Source organism: Felis catus, chromosome B3 (genome assembly GCF_018350175.1).
Source record: "Felis catus isolate Fca126 chromosome B3, F.catus_Fca126_mat1.0, whole genome shotgun sequence".
Lineage (NCBI taxonomy): Eukaryota > Metazoa > Chordata > Mammalia > Carnivora > Felidae > Felis > Felis catus.
The window spans coordinates 7,581,630-7,603,716 of record NC_058373.1 but is presented as its reverse complement, the minus strand read 5'-3'; the positions used below and the strand labels follow the sequence as shown (position 1 = coordinate 7,603,716).

Below are 22,087 nucleotides of genomic sequence, written 5' to 3'. Positions count from 1 at the left end.
TCCCCTGATCCATTTGAATGAAGGGCGCTTAGCTCTCTGCCAGAAATCCTGAAGAATGCCACCACCCCAACTCTGGGCATTCCCATGGAACGCAGCCACTTCCTGTCCCTCCCAGAGGCTTGGGAAGAAATGTGACAGCACACATGCCAAACGGGTTCAGGCCCATCTGGGCACCCTGTCACATGAGTTACCACATCTGCCGGGGAGGCGAAAACAGAACCCCAAACCCCCAGAACAGCCCAGAATGCGATCCGCTGAACATCTGTGTCCACAAAGATGCTAACAGGCCTACCTCAAGAATCAGGCTCAGAGGCTCAATAAATCTGGCTAACGCTGCAGACCCAAGGCCCCTCTTGCAACGTTGCAATGACCTTCATCCTTGAAGGCTCCCAGAATGCCACAGTAAGAAAGTTACTTAATCCAGGTTTTCCTGAATGTATTTGACCACGGAACATCGTTTTTGAGAAATGCCTATTAGCACCTCTCGGAGCACATGGCATTCGAGGCAGCTGGGGAGAAGATGGAGGGCATTTGGCCTCTGGGCTTCTGGCTATGCCATGGGTGGGTAGTGCTTGGGTGTTCAGTCGTTGAGCATGAAGAGTACAGCACAGCGGGAACCTCCGGCCCCTTTGGCAATCTCCCATCAGGATTATGACTCATGTGCTCATTCAGAGGAAATGGAAATGACGACCATTTTCTCCTGGAAAAGGGCTTCTGGAAAGAGAATACTAATAGGGGCGACCACTAATGAATGATAGAGCTCCCTGCTGTCCCTAAACATGGGGGTGGGGAACTTTTTTCTCCTTTCCCACCTTTTAGCCTCTGCCCATAAGAGAGGAGTTTTTAGAGGCACCCAGGTGGCTCAGTGGGTTAAGTGTCCAACTTCGGCTCAGGTCATGACCTCGCGGTTCATGAACTGGAGCCCCACGACAGGCTCTGTGTTGACAGCTGGGATCCTGGAGCCTGCTTCAGATTCTGTGCCTCCCCCCTCTCTGCTCCTCCCCCACTCTCTCTCTCTCAAAAATAAACAAACATTAAAAAAGAGAAGTCTTGGGGCACCTGGGTGGCTCAGTCGGTTAAGTGGCCGACTTCGGCTCAGGTCATGATTTCGCGGTCCGTGAGTTCGAGCCCCGCGTCGGGCTCTGTGCTGACAGCTCAGAGCCTGGAGCCTGTTTCAGATTCTGTGTCTCCCTCTCTCTCTGACCCTCCTCTGTTCATGCTCTGTCTCTCTCTGTCTCAAACATAAACGTTAAAAGAAATTTTTTTTTAAAAATAAAAAAATAATAAAAAAGAGAAGTCTTAATCTCGTTGGAGACACCAGAAGGAACCCCCCACCCTTCCCTCGACCTGTGTCCCTGGCTCCTCCCTCGGAGAAGTGAGTGATGTATCTGACGGGTGAGATGAGCAGAGTCCATCATCTACCATCTGGTTTCTCTTCTGAGCAGGGCTCACACAGAAACGGGAGACTCTCCCTGCACGTGTGGTTTTCTACAGGGCTGCTGAGCTCCTGGCTTGCAAAAGGTGAGGCAGGCAATAACCCCCCCCCCCCACCCGCCGCCCCCATGCAACTAGATGAACATCCGCTGCTCAGACCCAACTCCTGTGTGCGCATCCCGAATTCAGGATTTGGGAGAGGCACCAAGAAGCCCACTTTGGCTTTTTAAGTCCAAGCAATTTTCTTCAGTCCAGCAATAAAGCCCGACTTTCGATTCCTCTCTGACCCCTGTGTGTGTGTTTTCGGCTGGTTCTGAATTATCACCCCGATAAACCTCAGAACAGACTGGATGCCAGAATCCAGTGGGAGGGGAAGAGAGAAATGTATCTCTGGCTAGTCTTGGGCTGGAGAGGATCTCCAGAGGGGGCTTAATCCTCCCACTCGTCGAAGACAAGACCGAGGACAGGCCAGGGGGACAAGCAGTCCCTCTGCGGCTAGGGCTCTGAGGGAAACCAAGGACCCACTCTACAGCGTCCTTACTTTTAACTGTGGGGAGTGACCCCCACCCCGGGCCCGGGTGCAGTGATGCCCCTCCAGGCTAGGGGTCTTCCCCTTCTTTGCTTAGCCACCTTGAAGCACGTGCTTCTCCCCCCAAGTACTTTTTTAAAGCCAATTACTGTGTATTTACAGTGAGTACAATTATACCTAATTACTTAATTAGCATGACTGCATGCAGCTACTAACTTTGAGTATGTGATTATTGCACGGAAGCACAGAACAGATGAGGTCATGATATCCAACAGGAAGGCAGGTTGTCTTGGCTCAGGAAGATGGAGGGAAGTCTGTCTCTTTGGGCTATTTGGTTATGGCCCCAAAGTGTGTGCTCACAAATATCTAAGGTTTTCATGTAATTGAGGGGAAATGGATAGTCTTCCCGGGACAGGGAAAAACAAAGACCAAATGTCATGCTTAGTTTATGCCTAGATCTGGGGGTCCTGGGAGTCGGCGACCAACAGAGGTTAATCTCTAGGGGCTAGGACCCTCAGGACAAGTATGCGGGCCCAGGACATAACTGCCTTGACTCCCAAGATAACCCATTCTGGCATCATCTAGCTCTTTCCAGAAAGAAAGGCAACTGGTAATGTGTCAGAGCCATCTTTTCCTCCAGCAATGTTGGGATCACCAAACCGAGCATCGCAGGATCCTCAGGGGTCAGCTACTTAGTCTAGTTGTATTTGAAAACAGGCTTAAAGAAGAACCAGAGGGAAACAATCCTAATCTACGTTCACTTAAAATGTCCTCTGAAAGACTCCCTGGCGAGCAAAGCCTGGAGACAGCCCATCACTGAAAAAAGCTAAGGCAAAATGTCAATATTACCTTCACCAACCTCTGATCCAAGCTGTACATGTAGTTGGCCCATCAAGATCCACCCAGCAGAATAAAGGAGGAGATGCCTCCCCCCACCCCCCTCCACCCACATTGGTCCTATTTCTCTCCGTGTCACGTCTAGCCAAGCCGGCCTTCTAAATCAGCCACAGGGAGCAAATGGCAGACCCTGGTATGCCAGCTTCCTCTTCCCAGCTGCAATCCCAGAGGAGGAGTTCACAGCCCAGCCCTGTAACCAGATCCCCCTCCTTCCATCAGGCAAGTCCATCAGAACTTCAGCTAGAGAAAAACCTAGAAAGCCTTACTCTGCAGTAGCAGCTGCCACCACTTCTGCTACTCGTTGGGGGGGGGGGGGCAGCCTCCCAGACAAAGGAGCCCATTTTCCATATTTCATCCGCAAGTCCATTATGCTGAGCTAAGTGGCTGGGAATAAACACCCATCATTACCCAGCACTAGGCGATGTTTGTTAGTACAGAAGGTGACAGAAATCTATATCATGCCAACGCACTATTAATACTGCATTATATGCACAGGCTCTGGGCTTCCTACCACAGCTGGGAAACTGGCTTCGGCAGCTCCCCTTCCAGAAGAGGCACGCTCCGTGGCCGACTGGCCCAGGAGAGGAGGAGGAGACGAGCCACTTGCTCACTCCCGAGGAAGGCACCTCTGGTTCCAGCTGAAAGGGCACAGACCTAGAGGCTCCAGCTTTGGTTATCTGTGTGCAAGTCGTTGTCTGGTAGGCCGATTGGGTTAGGGGGGATGCCCTGAGGCCAGCACCCCCAAGCAGCTGCAATGTAGCCAAAGAGGTGTTAGGAAGGGCAGGTCCTCCACCCCACTCCAGGGCCCAATGTAGGGTTACCTGCCACTTAGTAAGAGCCCAGTGAAGGTCTGCTCAGCGGCCAGGGAATGAAGGAGAAGAGAGAGTTTGAGGGAGCCAAAAGAGATGGGTTTCGACAGCCTCATGAGAACGAGAAGCTATGAAGAAGACCCCGGGACAGAACTGCCAGGTCAGCCGGGGAGGGTGTGTGGCAGATGTAGGGAGACAGGAAGAGGGGACCAGCCAGGAGGGGCTGAAAATCAAATGCACACCTATGGTTCCAAGTACAGACACTGGTGTAGAAAACAGAACCGGTACAGGAGGCCCAGGAATCCAGAGCCAGCTTGACAATGACACGTGGGGAAAGAGAAGGCATCAGCAAGGCTTCGGGGAAACCAAAACAGAAAAGGAGTCAGAGGCTGGAAAGGTGAAGGCCACCAGGGGCTGGGCTTGGCCCCACGGTAAACACCCCAGTCAGTAAACCGAGGGGCCGGTTTTGCAGTGAACGTGGTGCCTGGCCTCTGACCAGTGACAGGTTAGGTGTGAAGCATGCTCACTATTAGTCTATGTGAGCATCCAGTAAAAAGTATACAATCAGCAGTTGCTGGTAGAGCTTAGAGCACAAGAGAAGGTGCATCATACACACATGTGTATACACATACACACACATATACACACTCTCCAGAAAGCACACTAAGAAGGCAGGTGCGTACTATCCCAGGAGATCCTCGGGTAGGAGCTGATTGGCGGAGGCCAGTCTAATACAAAATGAAAAGAACCAGACTCGGTGAAGCCACTTTGAAAAAGCCAATTTGGCAGTCTCTTACAAAGCTAAACATACTCTCCCCATACAATCCAGAAAACAGACACACCTAGGTGTTCGCTCAAAGGAGTTAAAAATTTACGTCCGTGCAAAACCCGCCCACAAATGTACATAGGAGCTTTACTCATAATTGCCCAAAACAGGAAGCCACCAAGATGTCTGCCGTGGACTGAGTGGGTCCCTCCAACAAGAGGTATGTTGACATCTTAATCCCCGGTACCTTGGAATGTGACCTGTTTTGGAAAGAGGGTCACTACAGATGTAATCAGTTAATTCAAGATGAAGTCATACTAGAGTGGGGGGGGGGGACTCAGCCACTAGGCCCGGTGTATGCAGAAGGCAGCTATGTGAGGCTGGACACACAGAGGGGGTGCCATGAGAGGACAGAGGACTGGAGAGTTGTGTGGTTGCAAGGGACACAGGCAATGCCGCCAGAAGCTAGGAAGGGGTGAGGAAGGGTTCCCCTACGGGTTTCAGAGGGAGCATGGCCCAGTGACCTCCTGTGTTAGACTTCTCGCCTCTTGAACCTCAAGAGAGTAAATTTCTATTGTTTGAACCCACCCAGTTGGCAATACTTTGTTACAGCAGCCCTGGAAAATTAATACAATGCCCCCCAATGGGTGAAGGGATAGGACACTGCGGTACATCCATTTGATGGAGCCTTAGTCGGGATAAGAAGAAATAAGCTATCAAGCCACGAAAAAACTTGGAAGGGAAGAACCAAAAACGCACATCACTAAGTGAAAGAGGCCCATCGGAAAAGCCAACACACGGTAGGATTCCAACTATATGACACCCGGAGAGGGCAAGACTGTAGAGACAGTACAAGCATCAGTGGCTGCCAGAGGGTGGGGAAGGGAGGTGGACAGGTGGGCCGTAGGGGACCTTTCAGGGCAGTGAAACTGTTCTGTGTTGACACTGCTCTGTCACAACTGGCACAGTGAATGCTTTCGTAAACCATGAACTTTAGTTGATAATATGTCAGTACGGGCACATCAATGGTAATGAATGCACCACGCTAACACAAGATGGCAAGAACAGGGAAAACCGGGGGCAGGCGTGTGAGGGAGTGAGTGGAAACTCTCTGTACTTCCTGCTGAATTCTTCTGTGAACCCGAAACTGCTCTAAAAACAAAAAGTAAATAAATAAACACAAATGGACTCAACCCCAGGGCCAAGTATTGCCTTATCCGAAGGCAACCACGATGCCCTGGGGACTTGATTCTGTGAACAAGGGTAAGTGCCGATCGCCAGACCAAGGCTGACCCGGCCGCGTGACCACAGGAAGCCTCAGCCAAGGTCCTCCTGGGAATCCCATCCCTCAAGAGCCCATCCGCAGCACTGTCCTGATCCAGGAAAGGGGGAGCAAAGTGAGCCTCCGTAAAACAATAAAACCGTCCTCCTTCCTCCTCAGCCAGCTGTGGTGAGTGCAGGAGGTACTGAGTAAATGCCTGTGAATCACTGCAGTCCTTGGCAATGAGGCTGGATGGGAAATGGGAGGGACGCTGCTGTCTGCAGGCCTGGGTTTTAATCTCAGCCCCTCCCCCAAGAGCCACGTGATCTACAAGTCACTCAAGCTCACTGAGCCTCAGTTCTTTATCTGTAGAATGGGGACAGCAGCCTCTTCCTCAGAGAGGGAGTGCAAGATCGCCTGAACAAAAGATGTACGATGCCACCCCAACGTCTGGTCCAGAGGAGGCTGCTGACACAGACCAATGACCTTTCCCTTTGTGTCTAGAAAGTCTGGGCCGTGAGGATACACTCACCAGGCGTCCTCAACACACACTGGTTGGTTCCTCCTTTGCCTCTAGTCCCACACTGTATCTTCAATAGATAATGGAGAATTACGACACAAAGGAGCTACTTCTTGGAACGCATTCAAAATCAGGTTTGGGAAACAGAACACACATTTTTGAGAAGCGACAGGATGACCTAAGATTTGATTCAAAGTCATTCAAGACCAGTGCGCGGCATTTACTCTAAGCCAGGGGTTCCCAGGGGGGGAGGGTCACTTTGCCATCGCCTGGGCCTAGGAAGAGGTTGGAAATGAGCCAGATGCTGAATGATGAATAGGGGTGCAGAAAGGAAGGAAGGGGTAGTGTGGGGGCCGAGTGAGGAGGGGAGATGGGCATTTCAAGCAGGAATTACACTAAAGCAGCAGGTGTGGGATTGGTGTTCCGGAAGGAAGCCACCAGGGGTAAAGGCCGGTGAAGCACCAGGCAGAAAGGTGGAAGGTGGGCTCCACGAGTGGCCCCGAGGGAGCAGGGGGTGCCGTTTGCCACTTGGAGATCAGCTATAGTTGGCAGCAAGTTCCTGAGGGTAGGGACCACGCGTGTCCCGTTCCCCACTGTTTCCAGAGCCTCAAAGGAGGCCTGCCACAAACCCTCAATAAATCCATTTTGAAGGGATGAAAGGGAGAAAAATCAGCCCAACGACAGTGACTCGGAGGAAGACAAAGACAACACAAAAGGGTGCGGTCTAGTTTTGCAAAGAGATCAAGGGTGGCCAAGTCAGGGCTCCTGGAGAAGCGGAGAGGGAAATGGAGCTACAGGGCAGGGACCTTAAGGAGGTTCGGGGGTGAGTGGAAGGTGAGCAAACAGACACTCTCTGCAGGGGAGGAGAGGGGAGGGGACGGCTGGCTGGGGTGGGGCAGAGTCCCTGGCGAGATCAGAGGGATGGAGAGGTGGGGCGGGCCGACTCTGGGAAGGTAACAAGCAAGACAGAGACACCCTGTGAATAAGGCAGGTGCCCTGACCTGGGGACAGAGCAAGGGAGGGCGGGAAGGCGGGCACAAGTTGGCTCCCCAAACGGCCTCCGCTCTCCCAAGCAAGAGGCGACGGTCTTCTGAAAATGGGTTTTGGAGAAGGGGATGAACAGAGAACTCCAGGGCTTTATGCAGGGCCAAGGCGCCTTCCAGCTGGCCCGCGGGAAGAGCCAACGCGTGACTCCCCAGGCAGCAGCCGGGATCCAGCCCCAGCATCTGCAGGACAGACTGCAGCCGAGGGCTGTCGCGAGGGTGACCAAGGTAACCGAGGGCTCCACGTCGCTACAAACACCGCCACACCTCCCCCCACTAGCCCGCAGTTTCTAGTTCTGTAGGATCTAGCCCCCCATCGGCTGTGTGACAAGGAGGCCTGTATCCGTTCCTTGATATTTTCGAGAACCAGGGGGGCTGTAAATAAACAATGAGGGGGCCTCATTAGGCTTCAGATTCCATACCTACTCCCGAGGAGGAGCTTTTTCATTCAGGTCTTTCAGAGTCCCTGGAAAGGCTGAATAAATTGAGAATAAAGACAATGCTGAGCACGGAGTGCTTGCTGGGAACACAGGCAAGCATCTGATAAGGGAAGGTATGAGGTGATCCCCAAATGTCCCTGCAGCCCTGACAGGCTAGGAAAACTGCCGGAGACCAGACAGAAAGACAGATAGAGGGAAAGGAGGGGACGAGAGCAGCATCCTGACCTCTCTGGTCAAAAAGGTCCCACCATTTATGGTAAACACGTGTTGCGGAAAGAAAAGTGCTTTTGTGCGACATCCATCACTGGGCAACCGGGGGAAACAGTGTCTCAAGGCAGGTGTACGAGTCCCTGCGATCTCTCCCCACGTTGCACATCTCCCATGGGACGTGGGAGGGAATCGATGGGAGAGCCCCCAGGAGACGATAGGAGGTCTTTTCCTCCCTTAATACCCTGTGCCTTGCCATTCTCCCTCCCCGAAAGGAGTGACCCCAGCCCCGTCTGCAGAGTCACGAATGTTCTCTGCTTCTTGATGTGCCAAGGCACGTGTGGTTTTAATTATTTATGACAGTGTCTCACTGCACACGGGGATGTGCCGCGGAGTCACTTTTCTCAACCGATAAAGCCTTTGTCATCAGAGACCTGCTGCCTCTTGGCTGGCAAATCTCAGCTGAGAGGCGGGCCGGGCACTGCCTCTCCCCGTCAGCGTGAATCAGCCGGGGACTCACAGAGGCGGGGCTAGCCAAGTCCCGTTAGGAGGCTCCTGCGCACGCCTTGTTGTTGCCATCCACGTTTTCCGAAAACAGTTAGGAGCCATCCGCGGTCTACTGACAGGACAAAATATGCTGCTTCCCCGAAAAGGACACTTCCCTTGGTATCGGAGGGTTTTAACAACCCGAAGGCAGCTTGTGATTTCCTTCACTGGAGGTATGGCTTGTTCCCTTATTCCTTCCAGTCTTCATCCATAAACCTGCTTCCCCTCCACCTCCACTGACCCCTTCTTGTTTACAGGGACGTACTGCCTGGATCCTTCAATAGTCCGCTTTGAATCACAAATGCAGAGATTAGGAAGGAAGGCTTTTCCTCTACACCATTTCATAGGGCGATAGCTCCTTGGCTGGGACTGGATCCCCACATCAAAGGACACTCCGATCCCATAGCTCTCTCCACGGCTTGCACTTACTCTGATGGCCCAGGGGAAACCTCCTTCCCACGTGCCAGATTCATCCCCACCCTGCAATCGTCCTGGGAAGCTGGTATCAGGAGCTCACACGACCCAGAGATTAGAACACCAGGAACCCAGAAATTCCACCCTCGTTATTCATGGATTTCGGATTTACAAAGTCGCCCACTTGCTAAAATTTAAGCATCACCCCAAAACCCATACTCTTGGGCACTTTTATGGTCATTCGTAAACAGGCAAGCAGAGGCGAGAAATCCGAGTCACCCGACGTGCACATTGCCACGTGACGTGCTACCTTCTTATTTCAGCTCTCCTACCGTAAATGAGCGTCCCTTCTGTAGTCCCTTTAGTGCCATTTTCTGCATGTGTGCTTTTTGTGGGTGATTTCACTGGATATAATGGCCCCAAGCATAGCACTGACTTTCTAACATTCCAATGAGCAAGAAGGCTGTGGTGTGTGTGCCTTATGGAAACAACAGGTGTGTTAGGTAAGATCCGGGTGCTAGAAAAGTGTCCTTCAGGCATGAGTCATAGTGCTGCTGACTCTAAGTTCAATGTTAATGAACCAGGGATATCTATTAAAGAGGCGTCTTCAGACAGAAGCACACATAAAACAGGTTATGTATTGATTAGTTGATAAAAACGCTGTGACCAGATGCTCACAGGAACCTAACCCTGGATGTCTCCTAGGAGCAAGGGCTCAGCAGCCACTAATTCAGTGTTCATGGTGACTCTGTTGGAACATAACTACTGTAAATAACGAGAATCAATTGTGTATTCAATACAGCAAGGCCTAAGTTCTGTTCAAATGCTAACATGGCTCTGAAAAGCTCAGCAGTGTCAACTCTAGACCTGGCTTGGACTCCATGCTACCACCCCAGAGAGCCTTTCCTTCCAGCCACACTCAGGCCAGTCCAAGATGAACCTGACCGGAGGCAAGACCTTTAGCCAGAGCAGAACCATTCTTAGCACTGTGTTCCCCCACTATTTATCTGACACACAGGTATTTTTCTTCCCTTGCCCTGGTTCGGAACCCAGATATCCTTCCTCTGACACTGACGGGGGTGGGCGTCCGATAAACACAGAGACCAATTCTGGAGGACACCCAAGGTTGGAAGGCACATGATGATCTCATTCTGACTCGAGCCCAGAACCTCCCACTGTGGTAATCCTCTCTCTAAAAATTGGAACCAGAAAAACAGAAGCAAAGGTCAGTGAGACAGCTGAATGCCCACTCTGCCGTAGGACGGACCAGCGGGAGCAGCAAGAGTTCCATGAGCTACAGTGTGGCCCGAGTACAGCTCTTGGAAGAGCAAGACTCGAGGTGCCTCTTCCGTGGCCAAACCCTGAGCCCCGCGGACAGAAGAAGAGAACCTACGGCACAAGCCTGGGGACGGGGAAGGGAACTCGCAGCCTCCCCATATCTCAGTTCTCCTGTCGGAAGATGAGGCCTTACCATAACCCAGTCTTTCCATCCCTTCCAGCTCTCAGGCAATCTCCAGGGGCCTCTGCTGTCTCTCCTGAACTAGCCAACCATTTCTTGAGGGCAGGAGCAGGGGAGGCTATGCGCTGGGGTTGCCAGCCCTACACTGACCCTGGGACACAGGGAAGGGAAGAACTGCTGGCTGGAAGGTCCAAGCCACGGAGGCTCTGGAAGCTGGGAGAGGCCCTGGGAGCTGGGAGAGGCCCTAGCAGAACTCAGCAGGAACACAAAGAGAGGGGCTGGAACCAACAGCAAGTAAGAAACGAGGAAGAAACAGGTGCCCTGAGTCCTCTGATCGGAATGAGACATCTGCAGAGGGAGGTGAGGTGTCCAAGTGCTGGGACCAGGATCAGATGCTCAGAAAGTGCGCACTTCGGGGCACTGGAGGGGCAGCTAGAGAGATGTTTCCATTCAAAAGGTGCCCACCACCCTTCATTCCCTTGCCCTCTCATGGAGGAGGCTGGGGTGGAGGGTCTGATAGCCTCAGGGGCTGTTGTCTGGACAGAGTCAGGTTACACTTCCTAAATGCAGAGGCCAGGTCTGTAGAGAAGACCAGCCTGGTCTGTGCCCCCTGCCTTACTGGGAGCACCTCCCCATGTGGGGCTGGGGCTCCTGCCTCTGGGCTACTTCTCATCCTGAGCCCCCTCTGCCCCAACGGAGACCCCTTGATGAGGCTATTGTTTTCAAGTTTTGAGACAAACAGGGAGGGTCTCTTAGAGAGTGGGAGGTTAGCAGGTGGCAGGTCACCTCAGAAGGTTCCAGAACCCCAGCTAGGTGGTCTGTTGCCATGGCCCCTCCCCTGCCCTCCCCAGAAGGGACAACATTCTACTCCAGTACTCACACGTGTCTGGCTTGTGGCAGTTGTGTCCCTGACGGAAGTACTGGGGGTTCTCAATGACTGGGATCCGGGTCATGCCGATGACCACCGTGTCTGGCCCAGCGTCCAACGACGAGGGTGTGGTGATGCCATGGTTGATGTGGTGCAGCGGGCTGGCTGAGTCCTCCTCGCCGCTGATGACAGCCACGGGGCCTGCACACACCAGGAGAGACACAGGACTCTGATGAGGTCATGTCTGGCCAGTGCCTGGCCCTGCCCACAGACCCTTTCATGATTTTGGCCACATTTCCATAAGAGTAAAATCCACTGCAAGAGTATTCCCCAAACGCTCTCGAGTCTGCATTCAAAGAACCACCTCTGCATTCTCTTTCTTGAGAGAAACATCCACCCTATCACACACCATGGAAACAGCTGCAAAATAAGAGTGTATCAAAATGACTAGGACATGAATTATTTGTACTTCCCCCAAATCCAAATTAGTTCAAAATAATGCAAATTTTACATGAGTTCTTGGCTTATGTAGGAACAACGGGCTGAAATTTTTTTTTTTTTTACACAGCAGGAACTTGCACCCTGCCCCTCCTCCCTTCAGGAGCTTTAAAAACTATTTTTTAATTTTTTTTCATGTTTTGTTATTTATTTTTGAGAAAGAGACAGACTGTGAGAAGGGCAGAGGCAGAGAGAGAGGGAGACAGAATCTGAAGCAGGCTCCAGGCTCTGAGCTGTCAGCACAGAGCCCGATGCAGGGCTCGAACTCATGAACCGCAAGATCATGACCTGAGCCGAAGTCGGACACTTAACTGACTGAGCCACCCAGATGCCCCAGGAGCTTTAAAAACTATTGATGCTGGGTCCCACCTCCAGATTTTGATTCAGTTGGTCTGGGGACAGACCTGGGCATCAAGATTTAAAGAGCTTCTGTGTGAGTCCCTGGCACGGCCAGGATCTGGAGCCTCTACTTAGAGCCTTGGAGGCTGAGAGCCTTTCCAGAGTGGCCCTTGGAATCCTACAGGAACGTATGTAGCTTTCACTGGACTCTATCACCTCTACCTCTCTCGGTCCACGGGGAAATAAGCCCAGTATGAGCCCAGAGGGAGCCTGAGCCAGCTTTCAAAGTGACAGTAATTTGTCTGCATCACTGATAGCCTTCAGGCAACTGGGTCAGTATCCCACTCTTGAAGGATCCACCCTGCCCCAGTGGCTTCAAGGAACATCATTCGTGTCTTCACCAACCCCGACTCCACAATTTTCTAACCCAAAGAAGAAACCCAGTAAGTCGGGTTATTTACAGAGATAATTATTGCCGCCATCTTGGCAGAGCAATGGTTCTGTCTGGTGGTGAGGTTCTCCCATACGTACAAACAGAACCCGGGTAAAGTGCATTAGCTGTGACCGTGGCTTCATACAACTAGTGTTTGAAATGGCTGCTTTGCAAGACACGTGGTCCCAAGACAAAGCGTCTGCTGTGATTTGGTTTTGCGACTTGAACAATATTTCCACGGCAGAAATCCATTACATCTACTGAAGTTTATGGGGAGAATATTTCCCATCAAATAGAGAGGGGAAGCACCAGTGAGGCAGAACTAAAAGGGAGACTAGTAAATGCAAGCTGGGGACCCTGAATTCTACTCCGTCGGCACAGACAGGCTTATTCCAATCCATGACAAATGCCTGATGGTGTTTGGAGACCGTGTGAAAAAGCAGCAATGAGTGGCGATAATCACTTGCCCTGCAACCAGAGAGGCCAGTGCCTGAAAGCACCTTGTAAACTTTGAAAAACTTCATCGTGATTCCAATTCATCAGTGAAAGCAGAGCACGGGTTTTTATCACTCCTCCCGCCCCAAATGCCTCTAAAACATTAAAGAAAGAAAGAAAGAAAGAAAGAAAGAAAGAAAGAAAGAAAGAAAGAAAGAAAGAAAGAAAGAAAGAAAGAAAGAAAGATAGATTAAAGAAATATTTGTACACAAAGAGCAAGAAGAGGGGAGATGAGAAGAAATAAGATATTTCCGTGTTTTGGAAGATGCAATGTAAAACGAGGAAAGCTCGCTTACAGGGACTGCAGGGGGAATATTTACGGAAGGTCAGCTCTGCGGGGTGGCCTAGTACTTGAAGGGACAGGGTCGCCCAGAAGGCTGGGCTAAGGCTCAGGGCTGGAACAAGGTACCCAGGCCATCACCTTGCTCCCAGTCTAGTGGTTTCTTCCTGGAGAAAATTAACTGGAAGGGCTCTGGGGAAGGACTGGCCCCCTTCTTGCTCCTAGAAGACAGAAACCAAGAATGACCGTGCCTGCCATCTACCCTACTCCTAGTCTCTTCTGTAGGAGATTCAGGGGATGCTTCTCTGCAGAAACCAAATGCCTCAAAACAAACAAACAAAAACCAAAACAAAACAAAAAACACCTAGCTGTTTACATGTGGCGGTCTCCCAATGAAGCCATGCTTACTTTGTGATCATGCCACAGTGAAGGCTAATAGTTGACAAGGCCCATCCGTGTGTGTAAGTGCTTTCTAATCCTTGATTCCTAAATATGAGAAAATAGCCCAGGATCACCAGACACTTAGGCAAAGCTGCAGCATGAAAGAGAGAGTGCAAGACAAACAGACAATCAGGGACCGACAGGAAACGGAGGCAATGCAGGGAGCAGAAGACTTTTTTTCTAAATCACTAATGTCCTCAGAGAGACCAATGAAGATATCACACCCATAAAACAAGAGGATATTTAAAACGTGAACAATTTAAGGCTAAGAAAAAGTCCCTGAGAATTATGACCATTAGAATTCAAAAGTCAAAGAACAGTGGAAGAGAAAGCCAAGGAAATTTTCCAGAAACTCAAACAAAAAAGAAAGAGGAGGTAAATAGAAAGGAAAAGATAAAATTAAAGACTCCATCCAGAGACTCGATCTCTAATTAAAAGAAAGGTAGGGTAGGGAGAGGGAAGGAGAGAGAATAAAAAGATTAAAGAAAGGATTAAAAAAATTAGGGAAAAATTTCTCCAAATGATCTGTCTACTCAGTTTCCAGCACAATTAATACACGCCTGTGTGCATATGGTGTAAGCACACGCACCCCCCTCACTCACACACACACACACACACACACACACACACACACACACACGCATGCATCAAGGCACAAAGTTATGAAATGCCAGCATCTTGAGAGAAGACGCTAAGAGCTTGTAGGAGGGAGGGAAGGGTCCCATTTCGAAAGGAACAGAAATCAGAAAGACAATGCAATTCTCCATTACAACCCACTGTGGCTTCCCTGTGCAATTCCTTCAAAGTTTTGACGGACAAGTTTTCAGCCAAAACTCTACCCCTAAAAGTTTATTCACTCATTGTAGAAAGCAAAAGAAAGGTATTTGCAGGTGTGTAGACATTCGCCTCCCCCTATCCTGGGAAGCAGCAGGAGGGGACACTTTGGCAAGACAAAGGTACAAATGGGAAAAGAAGGAATAGAAGATACAGTTCCAAAAAGACCAAATAACAGAAGCCCCCCCACCCCCCACCTCACCCGCTTCTGTTCTCAGCATCATGGGATGTGGGTTGTTACAGTGACACGGAGGCAGGACACCACATCAGGAGGAGTCTGGAGAAGACAGAACGTTGGGACGTGAGCCTTTTACTGTTTCTTTGAATCTGTGTCTCACGGAGTCAATGGACAGCGAGTGGTCAACAAAACATTCCAAAGCCTGTAATCTAAAACAGTCTCTGCTTTCTCAACGTTATTGTAGGATCTCAAAGGGATAGGTAAGCGCCATGGGGAGGAGAAGGGTCCTGCTACAGGCTCCTAAGCCACGGGAAGGGATGGGGTCACCCAGGAAGACTTCACAGAAATCTAAGAATAAAGCAAACATCGAAGTCCTAATACTTAAAATGCAGGCAGAGGAAGGGGAGCAGGGAAAGGAACATGAGAAGAAACAGCCGGAAAAGCAGAAGAGAATCAGTAAAGGACACTGTCTTAGAAGTTAAAGGAGGAGAATTCCTACAAGTTCAAGAGCATCACATACTAAGGCCAAGTAGGGTGAAGAACAAATATAGGCCACTGTACATGACAACACGAAGGTGGCCTTAATGACAGCAGTTCCCACAGAGGACTGACAGGAAGAAAACATTGAATTACAGAGGGTTGAGGAGTAAATTAGAGATACCGTAATTGTCATAATAATTTTTATTACTGTGTGCATTCTACGCATCAGGCTCTGTAAATGCAACTCCTCTAACTTTATAATGCTTCTGTGAAGTCGGTACCACCATTTTCCCCATTTTACAGACGGAAGCACTGAGGCACAGAGCCATGCCCTGCCCAAGGTGATGCTGGGATACAAACCACCAGTCTGCCCAGAGCCTGTGCGCCTGACCATTACGCGGTGCTGCCTCCCCGAAAGCGCAGACTGTGGGCGAAATGGTTTGTTCAAAGGGACGCTTGGTCAATTCTGGTACATTATCCTCCTCGTGACCATTTGCCTTCAATTGCAGGTCCCTGAGACCCTTTTTAAAGAGGTTCCTCTTGATCCTTGAGAATGGGGACAAGAGTGAATCACCTCATTAGACTCACGAAGATAGATTACGGGTAATTCATCACGAGCTCCGGGTCCCAGAGCTGCTGAACGCTTGTATTCCGCTACATCCACATCAAAAAGAGCACTGTGCCGTCAGACCGCTGTCCGGTCCCTGAGGCCCTCTTACTCACCTCTGCTCCTCCATAAACCACAGTCCTTAAAATAAAAGCCAATAAAGAGTGCAGAGACCCATCACTTCAAAGAACGTAAGAGGACACCCCTGTAGCTTGCTCCTGCCCACCTGCACCAGCGTCCAGCACAGTGCCAAGCACGGCTGCAGCCGGTGCGGAGTGAGGCAAGTCCTTTCTTTGGGACAGGGCTGCCCTGGATACGGCCAGACATGTGGCCTCTGTGGACCTGGGCATTAAAAGCCAGTATCAGATTCATCAGTGGTAACAAATGTACCCGGGCACTGGGAGTGAGGGAGGCTATGCATGGTGGGGAAGGGGAGGGGAGGGGAGGGACACAGGAACTTTCTGTACCTCCCACCCAATCTTGCTATGAACCTAAAACTGCTCTAATGGAAAATTAGGGGCACCTGGGTGGCTGTCGGTTGAGCACCCAACTTTGGCTCAGGTCATGATCTCGCAGTTCCCGAGTTCAAGCCCCGCAGTGGGCTCTATGCTGACAGTTCAGAGCCTGGAGCCTCTTTCAGATTCTGTCTGTCTGTCTGTCTGTCTGTCTCTCTCTCTCTCTCTCTCTCTGTCCCTTCTCTGTTCACACACTGTCTCTCTCAAAAATAAATGAAAACATTAAAAAAAAGTGTTTAAAAAAATAAATGTTAAGAAAGCCAGTCTCCCCACCCAACACACAATATATTTCCCGACACCCCGCAGGATGACAGAACTGCCCCAGGTTGAGATCCACTGACAGGGCACCTGCATTCATTCTAGGAACTGATTTCTCTCACCAGCTCTGGCCACTTCTCACATCACTTGCCTCAGGGGAAAACCCACAGACCTGGGGCCCCTGGGCGGAAAAAGCATTTCTTCTCCCCTTAATAACCACAGAGACCAATGTATGCAGACATAAAGGAGAGTGAGTAATGGGGGGGGAAATCTCATCTGTCCAGGGAGCCCCCTGTTTTCCTGAAGCCACCAAAGACTACGGCAGGTCAGGAGGAGGAGTCAAGCTTGCTGTCTTCCAAAGTCTCCCAACACACACACACACACACACACACACACACACACACACACACACACACACACACACCTGTCTAGTACCTGTGACAGGCCTCTCTGCTGCACTAATCCTAATGCAGTACACAATTATTTTGTTATGCCGCACTAACGAAAAGGAAGAGAGACAGGCTTGCAGGCTGTCTCAAAAGTTCCAGCTTTTGAGAGAGAGCCAGGAGGGAATACAGGTCTGCTCAGACATTCCCATCACATAATTTTTTCCCCAAACTAGTGCCTCCTTTCTTTTTCTTTTAGATCTATAGTGGGTTTTGTGCTTCCAACCATGCCATAAGAGAACCACTGGATAATCAGAGAAAGCTCGATGGCCCAGGCAGGTGTCGTGCCCAGCAGGATGGTCCGAGCTGTCCTTACAGAGTCTTTCTCTTTCACTTTCCGCTCCTTCAATTGGAAAAAATAAGGGGGCCAAAATGGAGTAGTTCAGATTTTCATTAAGTGGTTGATTCCAATGTGGGGTTGGGATCCCCCAGAAAGCAAAGATCTCTGATGAAAACATGAGACAGAATTTCGCTGTGGTAGAGTGAACTCTGACCCAGGTGAGTGGAGGCCCCATCGCAGAGGAACTGGGGGGTGCCAAGTTGCCATGAGGTCTGCAGGGAAAAGGCATCCTGCAGAAGCTCTGAGGAGTCAGGGTCCTTAGTGATAAAGGATATGGGGGGACGATGCACAAAATGAGCCAGAGAAAAGCAACAGTGTCCCTGGTAATGTGTTAACACATAAACACTCACTTCCCCTTTCATCAGGGGGAAGACTTCTTTGGAATCACTTCACCAATGTCCTGCCTTTGTCACTAAAATCTTTCTGTTCCACCAACTCCCTAACTTTCAAAGCATTAACAATTCTCAGAAGATCGTCCCCAAGAAAATCCAGCCACCAATTCAACACAATGGCATTTGCTCAGCCAATATGCAGAAGTGGTTCTCCTCCAATTTCCAAAGGAATGACTCAGAGTCCCAAGGATGTAATTGTGACAATTATTCTCTTTTCATCTGACCCTCAAAATATACTGTTACTCCCATCTGACCAACTAGAACACGGATCCCCAAGTAAGCTTAATAATTCACTTTCCAAAAATTGCCTGTGTAGGAAATGATGGAGCCTGTATCTGAATCTATGCTTGTTCATCTCCAAAGTTCTTCCTCTTCCCACTCAACTACCCATGTTCTCAATAGTACTGCTGACATGAAATATTTTTTGCAAGCAGACCTTGGTATAAATACATGAGGCCATATAAAGAAGCTGGGACATCTGAACCAAGGAATCGAAAAATAGATCACCAAATATCTTCAAGGCAGTACAAACTCATATAAAATAACTTTGGGCAGTCAAGGCCAAATTTATGGCTCAACTATAAAGTCCTAGGCCCAGGATCCATTTCTATATTCCTTCATTTATCTTTGTACTCACTTCCAAGGTGGAGGCAGTCTCACCAATTCAGAAAACCCTCTTACAACAGTGATTGTTATGAGTGCTGTTCACCAAGTATTTCTAGGTGCTGGCAGGAGGGCAGTTTTCTGTACCCCTTCAAGTTAGGTGCTGCCCCATCGCTTTCTTTGGCTAATGAAAAGTGAGCAGAAGTGACATGCATCACTTCCCCATGGAGGCTTTAAGATCCAGTGTGTGACCTGCCACCTTCTCTTTTTCCTGCCTTGGCAAGTGTGGAAGCATGAGGCAGAGCCTCGGGCCACTCCTGCCCCTGGGTGAGGCAGACACAGAGCAGAAGGCTCCAGCCAACACCAGGTGCATGTGTGGCGTAAGTAAGAAATACGGCTTTGTCGCACAAAACCATTGAGATTGACAGGGGTGCTGTTTGTTACCACAGCATAACCTAGTTCATGCTGACTAATACAGAAATGAAACCATCCCCACATTTAACAATGTTACTTGAATGTTTTCCTTCACAACATCTTCAACAAATCTTTACAAAAGTATCCCATGCAAAGGATGCTCCTTTCATCCTCAATGATGTAATTCCTTTTAAAATGTCTCCTCCCAGCTCTCTGTCCCAAAATTGAGCTCTAATCTAATCTAATCTGGTTCCACATGGAGCCAGACCATGACCTCCACTGTTGGAAGAGACTCCCCCACCACATATCTGACTTGGGAAGTAAAAGAAAACAACCCTGAATGGGTCTCATGTTTTCAATGTGTCAGAATGAAGCAAACAAGCCAACCTTTGAATTAAGAAAATGATTTTTTAAAAACCTCAACCTTTTCCTACTGATAAAAATCAAATATTGATGTGTCCCTGGTGAGTGAGAGCTTCGCATCAACAAATCTGGGAGCAGGAACTCATAAAATGGAATAAAGTGAGAGCACAACAAACACAATTAAAAACCCAGCCACGCTCAGAGAGGGATTCCATTTACTGTCTCATAAAAAAGAGCCTAGTCCTCAGAGGCAAACAAAAGAAAATCAATTTCTTTAATTTTTATTGGCAGATGTGGGACAGAGGCCAAGTGAACACGGGCTGTGCCCAAGAGCGTACCTGGAGACAAGTCACCAAATGTCTGTTCCTGGGCCAGCTCCTGTGTTCCCTCCCCTCTCTGTCTCCTCCAGCTTCCAGACAGACGTAGCCCCCGTGACCTCAGGGACTCACAGGCCCTCTAGGCTGCCCAAGAAGCCATGCCCTCCTCACTTCTTGGTGCCCCTTCCTGAATCATTTCCCAAAAGATAAGCTCCATTCTCTGGCTTGAATTCCCTCCCAGCCTCTTACAGGAACCAAAGGTACTGTTCATGCCTCCTAGCTTCCCTAGCTTGGGGGTTCTCATCGGTGATTGAAAATGATGCCTCTGATCAAACAGCCCAAGGGCACACATTTAAGGAAAGAGAAGGCAGGACTGAAACTAAGAACAGTGGCTTCCCTCACCTCAGTTAATCATCACAACCGTGGGGGTAGATCCTGTCATCCAAGGGATGCCACTGAGGAACCTGAAGCTCAAGGAGCTTGACCTTGTCCAAGGTCACAGAGTTAATAAATGGTAGACAAACCCACATCTATCTGACTTCACAGTTTGGGCTCATTTTGTGGCACCATGCTGCCTGACCCTCTAGGACTGTTTTTCTGACACTGGGACAAGTGATAATGGATCAAGCACAATCTCCCTCCCATTCCCAATCTTTATTCCATCGAGAAGCCATCTGTAAGAAATCTGGCTTCATTTAGGAGTGGAGCTTATGACATTTCCAGAGGACTTTAGACCCGGAACCTGTGCACCACGTTGTGGTTAGAAGGAACAACTCCTGTGTAGGAGATCCAGGCAGAAGAATGGCAGGCAGCAAGGGACCCGAGAACAAGGAAATATGCATCCTAGAGGGAAGGCAAACATCATCAGCTTTCTCCAAAGACTATACAGACAGCATTTCAGAACATTCCAGGCATAAACAGGAAGCGAATAATTACCTCCCAGTTGCATATGTAAGACAACTGGAATACAAAATGCTGGTGCTTCGGTCCAAGGCCCCACAAAAAGCTTACAGCTCAAGTCTCAGCATTCCTCAATTCATCTTTAGTACACTGGACTAGCCAGTGTACTCCAAAATAGGGGCACTCACCTCCCCCCAAGGAATTATGCGGAGCTCTTCCCCCAGCCTCGTGGGGACTTTTGGCGAATGGAAGGAGACATCGTATGTTGTGAGCATGTTGTACCAGGTGCTGGCATGTGGGATCACTGATGTCTCCACACCCTTCCCACACTCACATCGCTTTTTCCACTAAGGGAACTATTTTGCGTAATCTGCAACATCTTAGTTCAACACCATGACCAAGAGAGTGACGGGCCAAATTTGTATGAGCTAAAGCCCATATGCCTCTGAGTTTACCTCGTTCACAAGTGGGAAATGCAGTACCTAAAACCCCAAGGGTTGCCCTGTGGATGAAAGGTCAGGAGAGACAGAGGCCCTGCAGGTGCTGGCTGATGGGGGGCTTCCCGGAGGGCCTCTCAACAGCTGCACGGGCCTCACACACTCCTTTGCAGGCAATAGCTCACCCAGGGTATGCCTGAAGGAAACCCTCCTCATAATGCTTCTGAGTACATGTGGAGAAATGCCACAGCATCTTGTCACCTGCGGAACACCGGGCTTCTTTCCCCAGAATAACTAATGCTTGATGAGCACTGACTGACCACCAGGCACTGTCCTGGGCTTCGTGTTATATGATCTCATTCAGTGCTCACGGTGGCTGCATAAGGTAGGTCCTGCAAGCAGAGTCCGAGCAGTCAAGGGGTCTGCCCAAGACACACAGCTAGTGAGTGACAGCATCGTGATTCTAAATGGACCAGTAAGACTCCAGAGCCCCAACTGTTCATCACTCCCCTATATCCTCACGGTGCGTAATTGACATGGCCTCAAATTGGTGAGGTCCACAATGAAAACACTTCAGAACAACAAGACCCCTAAATCTCAGACACTGAAATGAGGTCAAATTTATGGAGGAAGTCTAACGATTCTTCCAGGCCATTCTGAGCTTGTAAACTCAATCCCAAGCCTTGGGAATCCTGTGTTCGTACCCAGCTCCCCCTGGGCTTGACAAAGAGCCCATTACCTTATGACAGACTAAAAAGAGATTTCTCTCCTTATTAGAAAATATTCACTGGGAAGATACAAGGCCTCCTAGATGCCTCAAATAGGGAGAGGAATGAGATCACAGAACCTTTTAGAATGGGGGACCCATGACAGATGTTAACTAGGCTTACTGTGGTGATCATTTCACAGTGTATACAAATATCCGATCATTACGCTCCACACCAGAAATTAATACAGTGTTATGTGTCAACTGTACCTCAAAAACAAAAAAAGACAGGAGGGTCCCATGATTTTGTGCATTAAAACCCATAATCTAATATCAATGGAAGCCCCTCATTTCTGTATGACTCATTATCACTCACAAGGCGATTTCCTCTCCATGAACTCAATCACCACAGCAACTCCCTGAGATACTCAACACCCCCTATTTCACAGATGAAGAAATGGAGACACAGAGCTGTTAAACTGACCAACCACAGAGTCAGGGGAGAACTCGGACTCCAGCTCTTCTGACTCCTAGTCCAGTGCTCTTTTGAGTTCACATCAAACTTACTTCCTCTAGAAAAGTAAAGGGTGGTTCTCCATCTGGGAGTAAGACCCAAAA

The 22,087-nt window shown here is 49.6% G+C and overlaps 1 protein-coding gene across 10 annotated transcripts in view; it reads right to left on the bottom strand.

The window, feature by feature from the left end:
- The window catches only part of NTRK3 (neurotrophic receptor tyrosine kinase 3), a 397,694-nt gene that overhangs the window by 155,682 nt on the left and 219,925 nt on the right, over positions 1 to 22,087 (bottom strand). For all 10 annotated transcript variants that reach the window (XM_045058826.1, XM_045058831.1, XM_045058828.1 and 7 more), the window contains one exon: positions 11,206 to 11,394. In XM_045058826.1, the coding sequence (XP_044914761.1) occupies positions 11,206 to 11,394 (189 nt within the window). The remainder of the gene's footprint in view (positions 1 to 11,205; positions 11,395 to 22,087) is intronic.